The 20,400-nt window shown below is 40.9% G+C and overlaps 1 protein-coding gene across 1 annotated transcript in view; it reads right to left on the bottom strand.

Moving 5' to 3' along the window:
• Window positions 1-20,400, bottom strand: part of LOC134803788 (neurofibromin) — a 115,170-nt gene that overhangs the window by 57,161 nt on the left and 37,609 nt on the right. The window contains exons 29-32 of the mRNA XM_063776624.1: window positions 12,924-13,059; window positions 11,546-11,636; window positions 4,735-4,909; window positions 664-847 (exon numbers count right to left, since the gene is read on the bottom strand). Coding sequence (XP_063632694.1) covers window positions 664-847; window positions 4,735-4,909; window positions 11,546-11,636; window positions 12,924-13,059 — 586 coding nt within the window. The remainder of the gene's footprint in view (window positions 1-663; window positions 848-4,734; window positions 4,910-11,545; window positions 11,637-12,923; window positions 13,060-20,400) is intronic.

The following is a 20,400-nucleotide window of genomic DNA, read 5'->3' as shown; positions in this document are numbered from 1 at the left end:
TCTCGTGCGCTTTTGAATCCCTTACTACGCTCAAGATTCTAAATTATTATAGAATCTTTCGCTTGCACGGGACTCAAAATAAGCACTCGAAGAAATATCAAACTTTGATCTCTTGTTGTACAAATAAGTATTTCCACCCTAAGCAAATGTCCATTAGGTGTTCTAACTTGTCTTCCGACAGTCTTATGGTCCCGACTGCAAGATAGATAATCACCTATCCTTTCCTGATAACTCCATAGTAGTCGATGTAATGCTACTACGTTTGAGATCCTACCCTAAGTCAATCGCCGTAAGTTCTATTTTACCTTGTCAAACGGCCGTCGCCCTACAGCCTTATGGTCCCGACTGCAAGACAGGTAGTCCCCTATCCTTTCCTGATGATTCCACAGCAGTCGATGTAAAGCTACTACGATTGCGTCACTCTTAAACATATGCGACTAATCGATTTTCCACCTTAAGTAGATGTTCTTAAAGTCTATTCTACCTTGTCAAACGGCCGTCGTCCAACAGCCTTATGGTCCCGACTGCAAGACAGGTAGTCCCCTATCCTTTCCTGATGATTCCACAGCAGTCGATGTAAAGCTACTACGATTGCGTCACTCTTAAACATATGCGACTAATCGATTTTCCACCTTAAGTAGATGTACTTAAAGTCTATTCTACCTTGTCAAACGGCCGTCGTCCAACAGCCTTATGGTCCCGACTGCAAGACAGGTAGTCCCCTATCCGTTCCTGATGGTTCCACAGCAGTCGATGTAAAGCTACTACGTTTGCGTCGCTGATGAAGGAGAGGTTGTGAGACGTTTGGTCGACGCTTTCGCAGTCTGAAGCTATTTGTATGAAGAACCTGAGAGAAAAAAAACAGCTGTAGAGTCCGTCTAACCTAACTTTGCACCGATTTGAATACTTAGATCAAAGTGAGGGAGTGTCATTATACAGGGTGGAAAGGCACGACGATCCTTTCCGGAAATGGGAGATAGTTTAGCCTAAGCTCTATATTTTCTCCATAGAAACTATGTTAATATGGGCAACCGTTTCTAAATTATGACCTTTTAAACATCCACGCAAAAAACTACTTTGTTCTAACCCTAACAGGTGACAGGGTCAATGAACTTACTTGTAAACAATCAGTATTCGACAGGAAATTATGCTAATTTGTTGCCATCTAACCATTTTTAGGTCTGCTTACAGCACGGTAAGAATCATTGCAGGATTTTCGCTTTCTTAGTGGTTCCACTTGTTCAATACTTGAATGAAATAGTTATGTTATTCCTTAATATTAATAATACTAACCACAACATTGTTTACAACGACAGTTCAAATGGTGACATTGACAACCACTCAAAAGTACGCAATCGTCTTATAAATATCTCTGGTTTCCTTGACTGATAAAAAGGTTTTAGTTTCTTAACACGTTTCACAAAATTATTTTCGAATAATTGGAAACTATCTAAAATAATTAAAAATAACAAGTAGGTTGTGTTAGTTGCACCAAATGAACTTGCAAAAATTAAATACTAAGAATAAATCAAGAATAAATACTTCTTAAATACCTAACTAACAAACCTTCTTGCGTGGTAGGAAATAGACAGACCGTCTGATGTTTGAAATTAAATGTGCCACAAATTGCAAATTACGCGATAAAACCTAGTTCCAAAATGCCCTTGGGAGCCCGCGATTACCTAAATTTGCTTATGTTATACGGGGAGTGTAATTATAATGCCGCCGAGACGTTACGACGCTACAGACAAAGATATCCTCCACCACACCCAACTAGCCGTATGTCAATTTTACGGGCCATTGATCGCGTGGCAAATAATGAGCCCATAGTACCACGAACGGGCCAAAACGACCAACGGGGAGGAGGTGTAGTTCACATTGCACCAAGACTTGAAGAGCGAGTGCTGCGGTATTTCGAGCAAAATCCAAGGGCTAGTTCGAGGCAGGCAGCCCGACATTTCCGCCTAACTCATACCGCAGTACTCAAAATCTTGAAACGTGCACGTCTTCACCCTTACAGCATTCAGCGAGTTCAAGCTCTGCTGCCCAGGGACTGCCCTGTACGAGCAGCATACTGCCGTTGGCTTTTAAATAAACTGGAGGAAGATCGCCTGTTCATCCGCCGCATTATTTGGAGCGATGAAAGTTTGTTTTCCCGTAACGGCATGTGGAATAGGCGAAATGAACATATGTATGCAGTAGAAAATCCGTTCGAATACCGACATTCGGGTCACCAATATCGGTGGTCCGTTAACGTCTGGGCTGCAATACACGGGGATACACTGATTGGACCTGTTTTTTTGCCTCCAACTTTGAACAGAGCTGGATACTTGGAACTGTTGAATACGGAGTTGCAGAATTACCTTGACGATTTACCAGTGGCCGAGCGTAGAGAAGTATGGTTCCAGCAAGATGGTGCACCGGCCCATTCTGTTAACGAAGTGCGGCTAGCCCTGAACGACGAATTCGGAGATAGATGGATCGGCCGGTTCGGACCGCATCGTTGGCCACCACGATCTCCGGATCTGACGCCTCTAGACTTTTTTCTTTGGGGGACTATCAAGGATATAGTGTACAAAACGGAGTGTGACAACGCCGAAGAAATGAGGCAAAGGTTAACCATTGCTTTCGCCAGCCTGCGCCGTAGAAACGTTCGAGAGCGAATATTAGCAAAGGTACACCGACATACTCGCGCACGGGCTGCAGCCTGCATTATTATGCACGGAGGCCACTTTGAACATAGAATGTGAATTTATTCAGTTGTAAATAAAGTAGTTATGATAATAACAACAACAACAACCTCTTTCATAATAAATATCTCTGGTTTCCTTGACTGATAAAAAGGTTTTAGTTTCTTAACACGTTTCACAAAATTATTTTCGAATAATTGGAAACTATTTAAAATAATAAAAAATTACATGTAGGTTGTGTTAGTTGCACCAAATGAACTTGCAAAAATGAAATACTAAGAATAAATCAAGAATAAATACTTCTTCAATACCAAACTAACAAACCTTCTTGCGTGGTAGGAAATAAACAAGACGTCTGATGTTTGAAATTAAATTTTCATTGAACTATACTTATTGAATGTCATATTCTTCAAATAAAAATGTTAGATGCTCGTGGCTATTTAAATTTGTGGGGCTGTGTAAAAGATATGGTGTACCAAACCAAACGGAATGTGAAACTGCGGACGAAATGAGACAAAGGCTAATTGGTGCTTTCTGCGGAGGATAAATGACGAAGAGCATACACTATATCGCATGTGCATCGACATACTCGGGTACGGGCTGCGGCGGCGTTGTAATACACGGAGGTACATTTGAACACCGTATGTGAAAAGAAGATAGTATTAAATATTGGAAAAAAGTAATTATCTAAGAAAGTAATAAAATTGTTTGTAATATTTTTGCATGCATTTGATTTATTTGACATTTATGCGTCATTCATACATCATTGCGATACTGTCAACGATCGGAAAAAAGTGTAAAGTCCCGAGCTTTCCCGACGGAGATCCTTAATCTAGCCGTCATGTGCACATGCTATAGGGTTATCACCACAGTTAAAAAGTAGTATTTTTGCAATTTTTATTTTTTACTCAATTAACGATTCTTACCATTACCAATAGTCTCTGTATCACTTAAACGACCTAATACTTCCGGGAAGGATCGTCGTGCCTTTCCACCCTGTATACGTCATATTTTGTCAGAAATTTGACATTGCTAAACTTTATCATTTCAAACGCCATCCAGGGTTAGCTTGGTCCGAATCTAAACCCATTAACTACCAGCGCGAGCTACGCGCTACGCTCGTATAACGCGTTTTTCCGCTTTGCAGCGAAAAGAGCCAACGAGCAAAGACCTCGCCTAAGGGGTAGCTGGCAGTTTGCTTACACCTGAATTATCAAAAAGTTGAAATACGTAATTAATATTGTTTGTAATATCCAATTTTATAACAAGATACAGTCGCCATCAGATATATCGGAGCGGCCGAGGTGCTCAAAAATATCTGAACACGCACTCTAACGCCCTGACAATAGAGGCGTGTTCAGATATTTGTGAGCACCTAAGCCGCTCCGATATATCTAATGGCGACTGTAAGATAAATAGTAATAGGGAAAAAGCCAAATATTTGCATGCATTGCAAAATGCGTTGATGGCTTTTTAGTAACAATTTACAGTGCTTTAGCGCCACTTGCACCATCCCACTAATCCGGGGTAACCGGTTAAACCGTTAACCTAGTGTCAAATTATACTGGCAACCGTGGTAACACCAGGTTTAACCGGTTAATCCCGGTTAGTGGGATGGTGCAAGCGGCGCTTATGCTGGGGCCACACTAACGAGAAACGTCGGGAAACGCCAATAATCGATAATCCCAGTGTGGCCGTATGAAAATTGACACCGCGAATGGGACGACCGGTCTGGCCTAGTGGGTAGTGACTCTGCCTGTGAAGCCAATGATCCTGGGTTCAAATCCCGGTAAGGGCATTTATTTGTGTGACGAGCACAGATATTTGTTCCGGAGTCATGGATGTTTTCTATGTATTTGAGTATTTGTATATTATATATATCGTTGTCTGAATACCCACAACACAAGGTTTCTTGAGCTTACCGTGGGACTTAGTCAATTTGTGTAAGAATGTCGTTATAACATTTATTTATTTATATTTATAATCAACTGCGTGTCCCGTTAGTGTGGCCCCGGCATAAGTGACATAGAAAACATATACTTACTTGCGTCCTAACTCAAAGTGGGCTCTCAAGAAATCATTGAAAGGCAACATATGTTGTTCCTTAGAGAACTCTACATGGTTCGCTATGTTCTGCAGTATCTTGGACATTAGCATGAGACCACGTTTGATCGTCGGGGGAACGGGACGGCTGACTATACCCATCTCTTGCGGTGACACTGAAATATAAAAAAACTTAAGCATTGTGCAAGTCGCCTGAATATAGGTTAAAATTTGATATAGTTCGAGTGCGAACGTGTAGCGAGGGTTGATCACTTAACGGTCTAACGTTTTAGGTTATTTTTATTAATTGCTCTTCAATAATATATTTAACTATTTACCCTTCTGATTCGGTCAAATTATGTTTTTTGAAAAACAAATTATAGCCAACATTCAATGAATGTAGTATGATACCTTTGGGTATGGTCCTTTACGCACACTAGTGCTTAGGATACCATGGCAACCCTGGCCATGTAAACAGTGGAAGCGGGGCTCTTATCAATTTTAATTACAAATAAATACTTACAAGTCAAATTTCCAGTGGTTCGAGTTTCCTACAGAAGAAGTAGGCACCTATTATTAAATTTCCACAAGAAAGAAGCATACAGTGGCACTAAATCACAAACGAAAACACCGGTAAGACTATTCCAATAGCCGTTACAACAAGAATAAGATTTCAAACCACGCAAATATAACATTACTCGTTTGTTTTCGGCAAAAAGTAACGGGACCGGTTCCAGCTGATTGGATGTCGAATACCAACTGACAGTGACAGTTTTAACTGATGCGTTCCGTTTCACTCGTGGTGCATTTTAGTGTTGCTAGCAGAAAAGAGTAATCGAATTCAAATCGATTGTAAGTTTCCAAATCGATTATTGACAAAATAAAAATGCCACCTACAACGAGTGTCTGTGCGGGGTGCGGTAGCGCCTTTCCAAAGAGAAATGAATATCTGGCATGCTCCCTATGTAAGCTGAAATATGATTTAGCGTGCGCAAACATAGACCCTAAGACTTTTGCTGCCATGAGCACCCAACACAAGGGTTTATGGAAGTGCCAAGAATGCTGCTGCAGGCAACCAAAAACAGACAACACTAACACACCAGTCCGCCTCGCAGCGGCCAGCGCCGCAGCCGCAGCCGCAGCTCCAGCGGGCGGGAGTTCTGAAACTCTGAAGAAAAAACAACCCGCATCAGCACCTGCGCTCGTTCCGGAACCCAGCAGCAACCAAGGAGTAGAAGAAGACACGCGACCCGATCCGCTTTCATCCCTAACCGCTGAGATCCAGCTGATGCGTTTGGACATGAGCAAGATGAACCTTAATCTGCAAAACATCAACTCAAAGTTGGATAAGTGTAACGATAGTTTGGCGGACCTAGAAAATCGTTTAGTTCAGTCGGATATCCGCATTCGAGCTCTCGAAGAACGTGAAGCTGAAAACGACCTTCTTAAGCAAAGAATCTCTCAGCTCGAAAACCAGCTAAACGCACAAGCACAAGACAGATTATGCAATGAGATAGAGATAATTGGCGTGAACGAGTTCCCAAACGAAAATAAAACACACATTGTCCTTACTACTGCGATAAAAATGGGCCTTAATCTGACTGAAGAAGACCTGGACTTCGTAACTCGCGTTGGTCCTCGGGGAACTAAGCTACCAGAGTCGGAGGGCAGGCTTCCACGCCCGTTAGTGGTAAAATTTGTTCGCCGCGCCAAGAGGAACGAATTTTTAAAGACCGCCAAAAGCAGACGCAACCTGGACACGAATGCTATCGAAATTAATGGCCCCAGAAGAAAGCTGTATTTCAATGAACGGCTCACCAAAGAAAATCGGGAGTTATTTCGTGACTCTAGGCTGCAGTCTAATAAGGCCGGATACAAGTTCTGCTGGACCAGAAATGGTAGTATATTCATTCGTAAGAAGGAGGGCTGCCCTGAAGTTCCGATTCGGAGCGCCGAAGACCTCGAAAGATGGCTCGGAGCGACATCTGCTGCGATACCCGCCCCCACCGAACAAATCCTGGACGTCGGCGCCTCGACCTACGTTCCCGAAGAAAATTTTCGCACTTCGTAATTGTTCCATTTTTCTGATTATTCTAACACTTCTCTATCCTCATTGCATGATAGCTAATATTTCACAGTCTTTAACACAAACACCTTACAGATACACTAACACGCACACAATGAATAATGCTATCAGTCTCACCACACACTCATATAAGGTTATGACTACGATCAACAATACTTTCCTATGTTCTCTACCAAATCCAACCGCGATAGCTCGCTGCTCAGACAGTAAATGGCAGGAACAAATTCTTAAGCGATTGTATCCTGACTTTCAACTATACGATAATGGGTGACTTCAACATTTTGATTTCAGATATTGATCAGGATGATACGCCCTGCCATGTCATTGACTGCCCAGAGTCATGCGAGCTGTATATTGATAAAAAATTTAACCTGAAAGTACTAACTTACAATATAAGGAGCCTTCAAAAGAACTTTGACCAATTTTTAATATCTTTAACAAGACTTAAACTGGTTTTGGATGTAATTGTCCTGACGGAATGTTGGCTCAATGATGGATCGATTATACCACAGCTAGTTGGATTTCAGGCGTTCCGAACACACAAATCTACAAACAAAGCCGGCGGTGTTGTCATGTACGTAAATAAATCATGGATGCCACAAGTCTCTGAGCCTACTTTTCGTGATGCCGATTGCCTACATGTGGCAGTCAAAAATCGATTTGATGTTCTGGGCATATATCGGTCACCATCGTTCAATGACACCACAAATTTTTCCAACTCGCTTATGTCTACAGTACAGTCAATAAAGCGCTCCCCCTGCGTGATAGTTGCAGGCGACATAAATATAAACACACTGTCAGATAATATCACACAACTCGGCACATGCGCGAACTACCTATGTATGTTAGCGGAACTAGACTTAAAGCAAACAGTGACCAAGCCCACCCGTGGCGATTCTTGTCTGGACCACGTTCATGTCACTGCAAGATTGCCGGCGGCAACGGTCGTTTGTAAATCAGACATCACAGACCACGATCTGATTGTGACAGGTATAAGCACAAAAACGTCAAAACAAATCCAAAACAAACGATTTGTGAAGAAAATTGATACTGAAGGCGTTGAGAATGAACTCCGAAACTTCGACTGGTCCGGAGTTACTTCTGCACTCACATTGCAAGAAGCTGTTAATGCCTTTAATCGACTGCTGCTTGACGTTATTTCCAAACACTCATCATATGTACCCATTAGCCGGTCCAAGTTTTCGATTAAGCCCTGGATGACCCCCGGACTTATACGGTGCTCAAGGCATAGAGATCATCTCCATCAAAAATGCCGCAAAAATCCAAATGATCAAATCCTGAAACAAATCTACACCCGGTACAAAAATTTTCACAACGGGCTTCTACGGAAACTAAAATATAACTACGAATCAGCCGAGCTAGAAGAAAATAAGAATAACCCAAAAAAACTCTGGAATTCAATCAAGAATATCACTTACACGACGAAAAATGTACAAAAGCCAACCGAACTAACGCAAATTAAGAGTACAGTTGGCGAATCTCTCGATTACTGTAATCAGTTCTTCGCAAGAGTTGGTGAAAGGCTGGCCAACGATGTGCTTAAAACCACTAACAAAACTCAAGAGGACCTTGCGCGTGAAATGTCATCAAATGTTTCTCCGCCTCAATCTCTGTTCCTAATTGCAACCAACGAATCAGAGGTTGAGTCGATAATAAATAGCCTGAAACCAGATAGCTCTCCTGGTCTAGACGGGATCACAAACCGTCTGCTAAAGGCTATCAAAAGCTACATTATCACTCCCCTTACACACATTTTCAACCTTAGTTTGTCCGAGGGTATCTTTCCTGAGATTTGGAAAGAAGCGGCGGTCATACCGCTATATAAAGCAGGGGACAAATGTAACCCTAGCAATTACAGACCAATTTCTTTGCTCGGGGCTCTCTCAAAAATCCTAGAAAAATTGGTCAGTAAACGCTTGGTCAGTTTCCTGGAAAAATATAACATAATCTCAAATCGGCAGTTTGGCTTTCGCGAAAAAAGGTCGACTGAAGACGCAGTGGTACTCATGACAAAGTTAATATCAGGATACCTCGACAATAACGAAAGCTGCATCGGTGTCTTCCTGGACCTAACCAAGGCGTTCGACACTGTCTCAATCCCAATCCTACTAAAAAAACTAGAACTTCTAGGAGTGAGAGGGATCGCCTTGAAATGGTTTAGCAGCTATCTGTCAGGCCGAACACAGCGAGTCAAGATAGTCCAAGACATAAGTAACCATATGGAAATCGTTTTCGGAGTCCCGCAGGGTAGTGTATTGGCTCCTATATTATTTAATGTTTACATTAATGACATAGCTTCAGGCAATTTACCCAACGCTGATATAATTTGCTATGCCGACGACACGGCAATTATCTTCCACGATCGCAGCTGGACAAATGTTGCTGAAGCCGCAGAGAGAGGGCTGGGTGTTGTAGCTGACTGGCTAAAACGCAGCTTGCTTACACTCAACACTACAAAAACAAAACTCATATGTTTTCATAAAACAAAATCCTCAGCTCCTACTATTTCACCCAGTATCAAAATTCACACTTGTAACCGAACGCAATCACCAACATCTTCCTGTTCTTGCCAGCCGATCGACAGAGCTACTTCCGTAAAATATCTTGGGGTAGTAATTGACGAGAAGCTGGATTTCAAGGAGCACATAAAAACCACAGCAAATCGGGTACGCAAACTTATTTACGTTTTTAAAATTTTACGTAACTCCGCAAACAAATCATTGCTCAGAACAGTCTACATTAGCATCTGCCAATCTGTACTAGCATACTGCATGACTGCTTGGGGCGGAGCATGCAAAACCCACTTGATTTCTCTGGAGAGGGCGCAACGAGCTGTCATCAAGGTCTCCCTTCGAAAACCAATTAGATACGCTACCAAACTAGTGTACAGCGATCTGGATGTCCTCAGTGTTCGTGGTATTTTTATCCTCCGTGTGGTGTCAAGGATTCACGGAGAAGTCTTGAAGTCCTCCAACTACGACTGCATGCTACAAAAACGCACATTCAAAGTCCCAGTTCCCCCAACTGTATCAGCTTTCGCTCAACGTCTGCCTAACTTCATCCATCCGTTTGTCTACAATAAAGTCAACACTAAAATCCTCATCAAAAAATTGACTGTTAGGGAAGTTCAGAAAAAAATATCTTCATGGCTCAGCTCCCTTTCCTACGAGGACATAGAAGAACTTCTAAAAGTTGATAAATAACCACTTTTTCTTTTCACATACACAAACACATACATTTATATATATACACACACACACACACACACACACATTCACTAGCAAGAATTAACTTGATTGAGTCGCATGCTGATGGATAAGTTTAAATTTTATCTAGGTTAATTTATTTTTTTATTATAATTTAAGATAGTTTTACAATTGTTTGTGTCTTAATTCATTTATTGTAAAAATGTAAAAATAATTTCTGTTAGTAAGTATTTCCCCTTCCTTGGCTTTAAGTTTCAATTGTATAAACTCACTTGAGTCTGGGTTACCTACGAGACAGGCTGAGCCTAGTGTAGGAACCAGAGCAACCTGATATAATATACTTCTTAGCTGAGGTACCTACACTTTGTCAATTGTACATAATTAGGATAATCTTAGCACCCCTGAAAATGTTTTTGTGTATTACCTACAATAAATTTTTGTATTTTTTTTTTTGTATTTTTAGTGTCCCATCCCCTCCCCCTGACGCAACCCCCCCTTTTAGCATGAAATATGTCCCGGTTGACAGTTTTTTTAATTTTTTGAGGAAAGTATACAATATAGGAAAAAAGTGTCAATGAAAGAAATAATCCCTATTAAATTTTGGCACATCTTTGGCACAATGCCGTGGGGGCCTTTTTTAGATTTATTTTAATTTAGATTAGTTTAGTTTTTAATTTGAGGTAGTTTTTAATTTTAGGTACCTAGTTTTTAATTTTAGTTTTTAATCTTTTTGATGTTACTCATTACACTGTATTATTTTTGCTGAGTAAAAAGTTGTACAATTAATTTTTTTACAAAAAAGATTTATTCCTAACTGTAATACTTTTCTCAAAAATTGAAAAAAACTGTCAACCGGGACACATATGTCATGCTAAAAGGGGGGGTTGCGTCAGGGGGAGGGCATGGGACAGTAGTGTGCGTAAAGCACCATACCCAAAGGTATCATACTACATTTATTGAATGCTGGCTATAATTTGTTTGTCTTCCCCATACATTAGAACACAACTTGACCGAATCATTCTTAAGAAATATTAAAACACGTCAGTTGTTAGTTCTTAAGCGGGTCATCCGTCTTTACTGGTATCATAATATATTTGTAGAGTGATAAAAGACGTTTTGGATTTGCTATATTAGTATTTTATACAATCGTGATATAATGGAAAGCTTTTCAGTCGAGTACCGTGTTAAGGCCACGAAGCTTGCTGAGTGGCCTTATTGGGTACGAGATTGAAAAGCTTGATTAAATATCACTAATGTATGTTACTTCGAGTCAACAAAAACAATACTTTAAACTAGTAGAATCATATAGGTAAACAAACCAAAAGTATACAGCTAAGATACACGAGCAGCCGCGATACCTTCATACTCGTACGCGTTCCGGCCGCCGCGGCCCGGCGGGCTGTCAACGACACCTTCTCGTAACTCATGAGGCCCTGGTACTTGTGTAGAGCTAAATTTAATTAGAAATATAGCAAGATATGATAATGATATGAACTTACCTATGGCTGGATTGATAAATCTCAGGAATAGTACTGTGCCAACAGCACCTACGCTTGTTTGAGGTATGTGTGCGTATCGTTTGCTCAAAACCTGCAAAATTCATATACATTGATATGAAAATCATACTCGAATTTAAACTGTTGTGAGACATACTAACATTGAATAATTTTACGGTTTAGACTCACTTGTTTTAAGCCACTCGCGCGACATGTTTCGGAGAGCCTAGGTCTCCTTTCTCAAGCACTAACAGTCGTGAACGCTGCTCGTACTGTTAGTGTTTGAAAAAGGAGACCTAGAGTCTAAACCGTAAAATTATTCAAAATCATACTGTAGTTCTACCACAAATGCTTTAGCAGTGTCAAATTGACATATTCGCTAACGTCTGCGTAACTTACTTTCTATACATCTCGCTCGCACTAATATGCTATTACGTAAATAATTTAAATTACTTTTCACATCACCTATTCGGAAAAGGGCTTTTTCTTCCCCGCTAGGAGGGATCAAAGTGGCACTTTTCCTCCCTGCTAGGGGGGATCAAAGTGGCACTTTTCTGTTCTAGGACACTGTTTTTGTTATTTTTTGCATTCTTTTTTTAGCTTGAATAATATTTTGAAACATAATAATTGTGTCAACACTAAGATTTTTTTATTTTCCTCATAGTTGATGTGAAAAGCAGTATGTGTCACACGGCATCAAAATTATTTCGTCTTGGGCGTTAACACTTGAATCCCTCATTACTTTAGAATCCCTCACTACGTTCGGAATTCTATTGTAGAATCCATCGCTTCATTCAGGATTCAATGTACGCCCTTGACGGAAATATATCAGTTTGATCCCTTGTAACACAAACTACTATTACATGTTTTTTTTTCTTGTTTGTATCTCTAAGATCATTCGCATTAGTATATGCAGTACGCCTTTAACTATGTGAACTAGTCTAATGTGGACGTTCCCTTACGACTAGTAAAACAGAGTGTTACTACTATTTTCTAGAAACACTTTTTTTCCAAGTTGCGTTTTCTGCCTATCAAGAATAAGCAATTAAAAAACAAATATAATAGGAAAACATGCGAATTGGTTATAAATCTTTCCGGGAAAAGAAGCTATTGAGAAAAAATAAAGTGGTAAATTTTGCGAATTGAAAAATCGCTTCCAGTGAAATTCGATTTTCGGCCTCTGCTGTCATTTTCTGTACAAAAGGTTGCCGATTTTTGCGGGGCCGGGACGTCAAATGTATGGCTAATTCTACATGATTTGTACGTACTATACAAATAGCCATGTCAGATAAACGTCCATACAAAAGTTTGCACATTTGTGTTAGGCAGAGGGGTAAGCTGTTAAAGGCGATTCCAGTTATTAAATGCTCTAAGGACTGACCTGATAGAGGCAGTGGCACATGCTCCTCAACTGCGGAGGGAACTTATCCGCAGAGTTGATAATCCTGTTGAAGACCTCTTTGGTGAGGTCTATGAGGTTGGAGCGGTTGACCTCTATATCCTGCGATGGGTCCAGCCTGGAACAATAACATCATTATACTGTAGTAGAAAAAACCGGACATGTGCGAGTCGGACTCGCCCACCGAGGGTTCCGTACTTTTTAGTATTTCTAGTGTTAACAACTGTATAATTACGTGATTATTTAATGTGACTTTGCTGTGTACCAGTTTAGATTAAAATGTTTATTTGAAAACCACTGGTTGATATCTCACTTAAAGCCGAACTTCCGGCTGGCGCCATTTCTGATTGTTGACAGTTCTTATTGGCGCCAATAATGGAAGTTCACTTTTAACAGTCTGTAATATTATTAAGCGACCATTTATAAATCAAATTGTCAAATAATATACTTCTTGCAATATCTGTTGAAAATTGTTCATGATTAAAATGTTGCGACTAGTGATGAACTTCCGGTTGGCGCCCTTTCTGACAGTTGATTGTCAATATAAAAACCCGCCATTGCGCCAACCAGAGCAGTTCATCACTAGTGGTCGAAGAGTGATAATCTATGTGGTAATCGAGTTAAAGTGAAATTGTCTTGAATTAAAGGTGTTGTAAAAAGGTTTGCCAAATATAAGAGTAAGTGTTAATTCCATTTCTTTTATTCAAATTACTATACCATTACCTTCCTTCTCCAACTTAATTAATGTGAGGGAGCCTAATGTCTAAAAGCATAGTTACAATAAAATTTACAGTATTTCATAATTAAGGCTCCTCTCCCATGATTAAGACGGTAACAGTGGCACTATCAATCGACCAGAACAGTATTTCAAGTAAAGTGTAAGTACGTTTACTACTTATTTGCCTAAACCTCGATTGAGAGAGCTATAGTGTTTAACATCTCAGAAGTGGGTATGAACAGTTTTTTTTTTTGTTGTTTAAATTACCTTACGAAGTCACAGTCCATGATGATATTCCACGTTGAGATATTAAATGCAGTAATATGAAGATAAAATAATGCAAAACACGCGTGGCATAGATTTATTATTCAAAGAACAAAGTGGCATTTTTTTTTTACTTACAAAATAACAGTAATGTATAGTTTTAATTATTATTTCTTCGAACCTGCTATGTGCTTATCCAATGAGAGGCTCATGTTACAAGGTTTATTTTCTTTTTAATAAAAAAAAAAGGCCGGTCGGTTGACAACACATCGATACAGTAATAGTTCATACTTAAGTACTAATAATACGTTAGCATGCCTTTAAATTGTTTAAAATTAAAAACGTGTTTTAATATTCTACTTAAGCTACATCAAAGCTACGTTAAACACATAAAGTTTTTAGTTATTACCACTAGCTACTTTTCGGGGCTGAAGTATAATCCCCTTTTATTTACAAAGAATAAATTGTGCGCAAATGCATGCTCAATTCCAGAGGAACCTGACCAATACGTAAATGTCTACTCCTCTTCACGTCCCACCAACGAGCGGCGGTCGTGAAGTCAAAGGAGGCGGCCGACGTCTCGCAGACCATCCCGACAACTGACTCCGTCACGTAGCCGGCTGACCAAGCACGCCGTGGCTCGCGCAGCGAAGTGAGCCGTCGCTTGCGCAGCCGAGCGAGCCGTCGCTCGCGCAGCCGAGCAAACCGTCGCTCGCGCAGCCGAGCGAGCCGTCGCTCGCGAAGCCGAGCGAGCCGTCGCTCGCGCAGCCGAGCGAGCCGTCGCCCGCCCAGCCCAACGAGTCGTCGCTCGCGCAGCCGAGCGAGCCGTCGCCCGCCCAGCCGACCGAGCCGCCGGTACCGCAGCCGAGCCAGCCGTCGCTCGCGCAGCCCAGCGAGCCGTCGCTCGCACAGCCGAGCGAGCCGTCGCTCACACAGCCTAGCGAGCCGTCGCTTGCGTAGCCGAGCGAGTCGTCGCTCGCGCAGCCGAGCGAGCCGCCGGTCCCGCAGCCGAGCGAGCCGTCGCTCGCGCAGCCTAGCGAGCCGTCGCTCGCGCAGCCGAGCGAGCCGTCGCTCGCGCAGCCGAGCGAGCCGTCGCTCGCGCAGCCGAGCGAGCCGTCGCTCGCGCAGCCGAGCGAGCCGTCGCTCGCGCAGCCGAGGAGCCGTCGCTCGCGCAGCCGAGCGAGCCGTCGCTCGTGCAGCCGAGCTAGCTGCTGCTCGTGCAGCCAAGTAGGCCGCCATTCGCGCAGCAGAGTGAGCCAGCGGAGTGGGCTCAACCTGCAGCCGGTAAACCAGCCGAGTCACTCTTCGCGAGCAAGTCACCTGATTAAACATGTGAGTCAACCTCTTCTTATTCAGATAATAATAATTTAAAACTCTTACTTGATGCACTAAAAACGTTTGGACGTAATGATTCGTTAGATGAGGTAGGAAACTTGCAAAACGCGGTCCCTGAATTCGATCCAGCAAAAAAAAAAGGGAACAAACAATGAGCATGTGGATTCATAAGGTTAATGAGTGTGCGACTATATACGGCTAGTCTGAAAAACAGTTGATACATCTGTCCTATTTTCTTGGACGGAGTGGCAAGCAAAACTACTTGCGGCTTTTCCTTCCAAAGGTAATTATGGACAGAGGCTCAGTGACATGTTGTCTATACGAGCTCGTTTTAGACTTCTACAAAGGTGGCTTTAATAAATAGAGTTAGCGAAGCCATAGCTGGCAGATTACCAGTCGAAATCAGATTAGGAGCCGAAGCTGCGCCGTTTCATGACCCCGATAAACTTTTAGCATACATATCTGCGTAATGCACGTAACATTAAGCCGGTTTCTGATCGTAAAGTAGAGAAAAAACACAACTATGGAAAAATCTCAGGAAGATACCTCTCGATCAATTTTTAAGTGGTGTTGTTACAACTTAAAACAAGTGGGGCACTTGTCTACTCAGTGTACCTTACCTATTAAGAAATGTACGAACTGTTTGAAAGTGGGTCATGAAGCTGAGCAGTGTTTTTCAAAATCACTAACCCCAACCGCAATCGTTACTGAGTAATTTGTCTCGTGCTGCTTTTATGTTCACACAAAGTAAATGAGTTAAATTATTTTTAGTTCGACCATCTACGATCATAAGTTACGTATAACAAACAACACAATTTATGTATTCGTATGGCTTAATTGTTCAGTCGTTTATAAAGCTATTCTAAGGTTCTGTATCCATTAAATTACGTCACTGCCGAGGGTAAACAAGTGTGCAGGGTTTCCGTCGTATTTGCTAAGTGGGCAGTACTGAATGATGTGCTCGATGTCCTGCACAGGAGCCCCGCAATCGCACTTTGGAGTCTCTATCCATCCACATTAGTGCAGGAATGCTCGTGAGCGATCGCAGCCGGTTCGCAGCCAGTTCAGTTCAGATGGCACCATTCTTTTCTAGGCAATGAGAAGCCAGGTGGTTTTACTGTGGGAATGATAGTAATCCCAGTATTCCCAATCCTTTCGGGGGAGCTTATCGTTCCATTCCTCTTCGCATTTGTCCGAGATATTAAAGTTTGCTTTCATTAGGTTTCTTGCAGTTCGGTGAGGAGGATGTCGAGATTTTAATCGGTGTGTTGTAGGGTTTCCAAATTCAGCACTGGCAGCTAGATTGGGATGGATCAAGATCTTCTGTGCCTCACGTACTAGCGCTTGCTGTCTCCTTAAGTGTGAAGGCGGTATATGACTAAGGGTTGGAAGCCACTGGACCGGAGTGCTTTTGATGGTTCCGGAAATGCACCTCATGGTTTGGTTTAGGTGTACGTCTACTTGATTTGTGTGTGCACTGTTTAGCCAGATAGGTGCGCAGTATTCTGCTGTTGAGTAGACTAGGCTAAGAGCAGTGTTACGAAGTACGTCGGCTTTTGCCTCATGTGATGCCAGCCAGTTTGTGCAGGAGGTTGTTGCGAGTGTGCGGAGCATAAGTGAGACTGCAGTCCAGGGTCACTCCAAGGTACTTTGGCGTTGGATTGTATTTTAGTACTGACCCACCGAAGGAAATGTCGGGGGTTCAAATTTAGCCTCTTTATTGTGCAGGTGGAAGGTTGTCACTTCTGTCTTAAATCAACACACACAGAATAATGACACAACACAATAATAGAGATTAAAAATATTTAATTAATTAATTAGTATTACATACGGCGAGAAACCGTTCTTAGTCGTCGCGTGGAACGGACGTTTATACCCTCAGCGTGAACTCATTTAAATTCAGATATATTGTTTCTCACTTACATTATGATTTCAAAAGATATAATGAAAGTACGTCGTAATGCTGCGATATTCTAATTAAATATTGAATAATTAAAACTGCATCCGTCGAGTTTCCCCATATTATTGTTCCATACGATATTAATGAGTGGAAATGTTTATAGTACACGGATCTTAACGCGGCCTTATATCTATAAGGGGGTTTTCAGTTTTCATTTCCAGCTAAGGTTAGAATCAATCATTCGCCCTAGAAACCGGTTTTGATCGCACATTATCATTGGGGTATAGAATTGTTCATTACAATTAAATATAAAAATAACCTAGCATTCTGAGTTTTTATCTACTGATTTCGGCAACAGAGGCTGTGTGGTTATGGTTTCTTATTTTGACAACATAAGAAGCAAGGTTACGTGGATTAAATACCGATGTTGAATAGTTTGGGTGATTTTCTTGTTCAAACGCTTAGCCGGTGCAGGGTCACTATATGGGTTGATGAGGTGAACTATTGTAGACTTACAAAGTTAACCAGACCTTATTTATTTCTTATTTTGAAGGCATTACATATTTGTTCTTGTCGTACCTAGGTGTTTTTATGCGTATAAATATCATCACTTAGTAAGAGTGTAAATGCGTGCAAGTTAGGGCGCGGCGCGATCTTATTGCAGTGAGATGACAATAATGTTTTGAGGACGTTGGTGCAGATTTTGAAATTCAAAGGTCTTTGCTCACTTTTCTAGTAGCAGTCCATTTTTGTAAAGGTCGTTGTGGTACGGTAATTTTTAACAGTTCAGGTAAATAAGAACGATAATGACACAAATAAATAAGTACCTACAATCTTTTATTACATGAAATTGTTTTAGTGAGAGAGTCAGTACTATAACATTAAATGAGTATTACAGATATTTGTTTATTGACATGAACATGAAATTGTTTTATTGAGAGAGTACCAGTCAGTACTATAACATTAACATGAGTATTACAAATATTTGTTTATTGACATGAACATGACATTGTTTTATTGAGAGAGTACCAGTCAGTACTATAACATTAATATGAGTATTACAGATATTTGTTTATTGACATGAACATGAATGAAGCGGAGTCATTTTCGGGCTATTATAAACTATGGCGCACTCCCTTAAGAGACCTTATGTATAGGATGTAGCACCTTGATCTTAGCAATAGAAATCCAAGTAAGGACGAATAAGAAGTGAAGTTATTTTGCATATATAGCAATTTATTTTCGAGAATGTTATTGTTATTTTAAATAATTATTATTTTACAGTATTCAGAACGTAGCGGGATCTGTTGCTGAAATACGATATATGGCATTCAGGACATAGAGGGGGTCTGTTGCTAAAATACGATATATGGCATTCAGGACACAGAGGGGGCCTGTTGTCAAAACTATGATGGATGACATTCTGGACAAAATGGGGCCTGTTGTCAACAATATGAAATGATTAATGGCATTCAGGACACAGAGGGGGCCTGTTGTCAAAACTATGATGGATGACATTCAGGACAAAAGGGGGCCTGTTGTCAACGATATGGCTAATGACATTCAGGACAAAATGGGGCCTGATGTCAACAAAATGATTTATGATATTTAGGTCATGATGGGGCCTAATATTGGTTGACTGATTTATGGTGTACTAGATGTAACAAAACATGTTACTTGGTGTAATGTTTAATTTCATAATTAGATACATATTATATATTAGATTGTTATTTATTCCATGTACATTTAGAGGTAATCGTTAATTAGAGGGCACAATGATAAGTCCGAGGTCGCACTTCTGAATCGGATGGCCGACTGTTAACAACTGTATAATTACGTGATTATTTAATGTGACTTTGCTGTGTACCAGTTTAGATTAAAATGTTTATTTGAAAACCACTGGTTGATATCTCACTTAAAGCCGAACTTCCGGCTGGCGCCATTTCTGATTGTTGACAGTTCTTATTGGCGCCAATAATGGAAGTTCACTTTTAACAGTCTGTAATATTATTAAGCGACCATTTATAAATCAAATTGTCAAATAATATACTTCTTGCAATATCTGTTGAAAATTGTTCATGATTAAAATGTTGCGACTAGTGATGAACTTCCGGTTGGCGCCCTTTCTGACAGTTGATTGTCAATATAAAAACCCGCCATTGCGCCAACCAGAGCAGTTCATCACTAGTGGTCGAAGAGTGATAATCTATGTGGTAATCGAGTTAAAGTGAAATTGTCTTGAATTAAAGGTGTTGTAAAAAGGTTTGCCAAATATAAGAGTAAGTGTTAATTCCATTTCTTTTATTCAAATTACTATACCATTACCTTCCTTCTCCAACTTAATTAATGTGAGGGAGCCTAATGTCTAAAAGCATAGTTACAATAAAATTTACAGTATTTCATAATTAAGGCTCCTCTCCCATGATTAAGACGGTAACAGTGGCACTATCAATCGACCAGAACAGTATTTCAAGTAAAGTGTAAGTACGTTTACTACTTATTTGCCTAAACCTCGATTGAGAGAGCTATAGTGTTTAACATCAGCTATCACGGTTCATGAGATACAGCCTGGTGACAGACAGACGGACGGACAGCGGAGCCTTAGTAATAGGGTCCCGTTTTACCATTTGGGTACGGAACCCTAAAAAGTGTCGATTTGAACACAGAATTTTCGTCGGTAATTAAACAATTTCCATTATTGTCCTTTCTGTCATGAAACTATGCCCTTTGCTTTCATGAAATTACTGTTATGAATGTATACAGTAGAGTCCGGTTAGTACGACTTCGCTTATAACAACCAATCGCTTATAGCGACGTAAGTATAGGCACTTGTTTGGTTTTAGTACAAGCTACTATGAAAGTACAACCGTTTAGAACGACTCCGTTTATAACGACCGACCGCTTTTAACGACGGAAATTGACACAAAATTCGTCCGTCATGTCCGGTTACAACGACGAGCGACGTAGTTTTTACAAATAAATTGTTGACCGGTAAGAAACTTACTCCGTCCCGCGCACTCAACTCCTCTCCCCCCTTTGCCTATACGCACGCAGCAAGATGAAATAGTCATGCGACTTTTCGTAATCTTGCAAACAAAATAAAACCTAAATCCCATTATTCAATTGAGCTTAAACTTCATATACACAATTATCTTAGTTGGGTGACAATGCAATATTTCTGTACCTTCGAGCTGATCTGATGATGGACTCAGGTCATATGGCCATAGTAACTGTGTGACAAA

This window comes from Cydia splendana, chromosome 27 (genome assembly GCF_910591565.1).
Source record: "Cydia splendana chromosome 27, ilCydSple1.2, whole genome shotgun sequence".
NCBI lineage: Eukaryota > Metazoa > Arthropoda > Insecta > Lepidoptera > Tortricidae > Cydia > Cydia splendana.
Note: the sequence above shows the minus strand (reverse complement) of the source record. Positions and strands in the feature narration are given on the sequence as shown.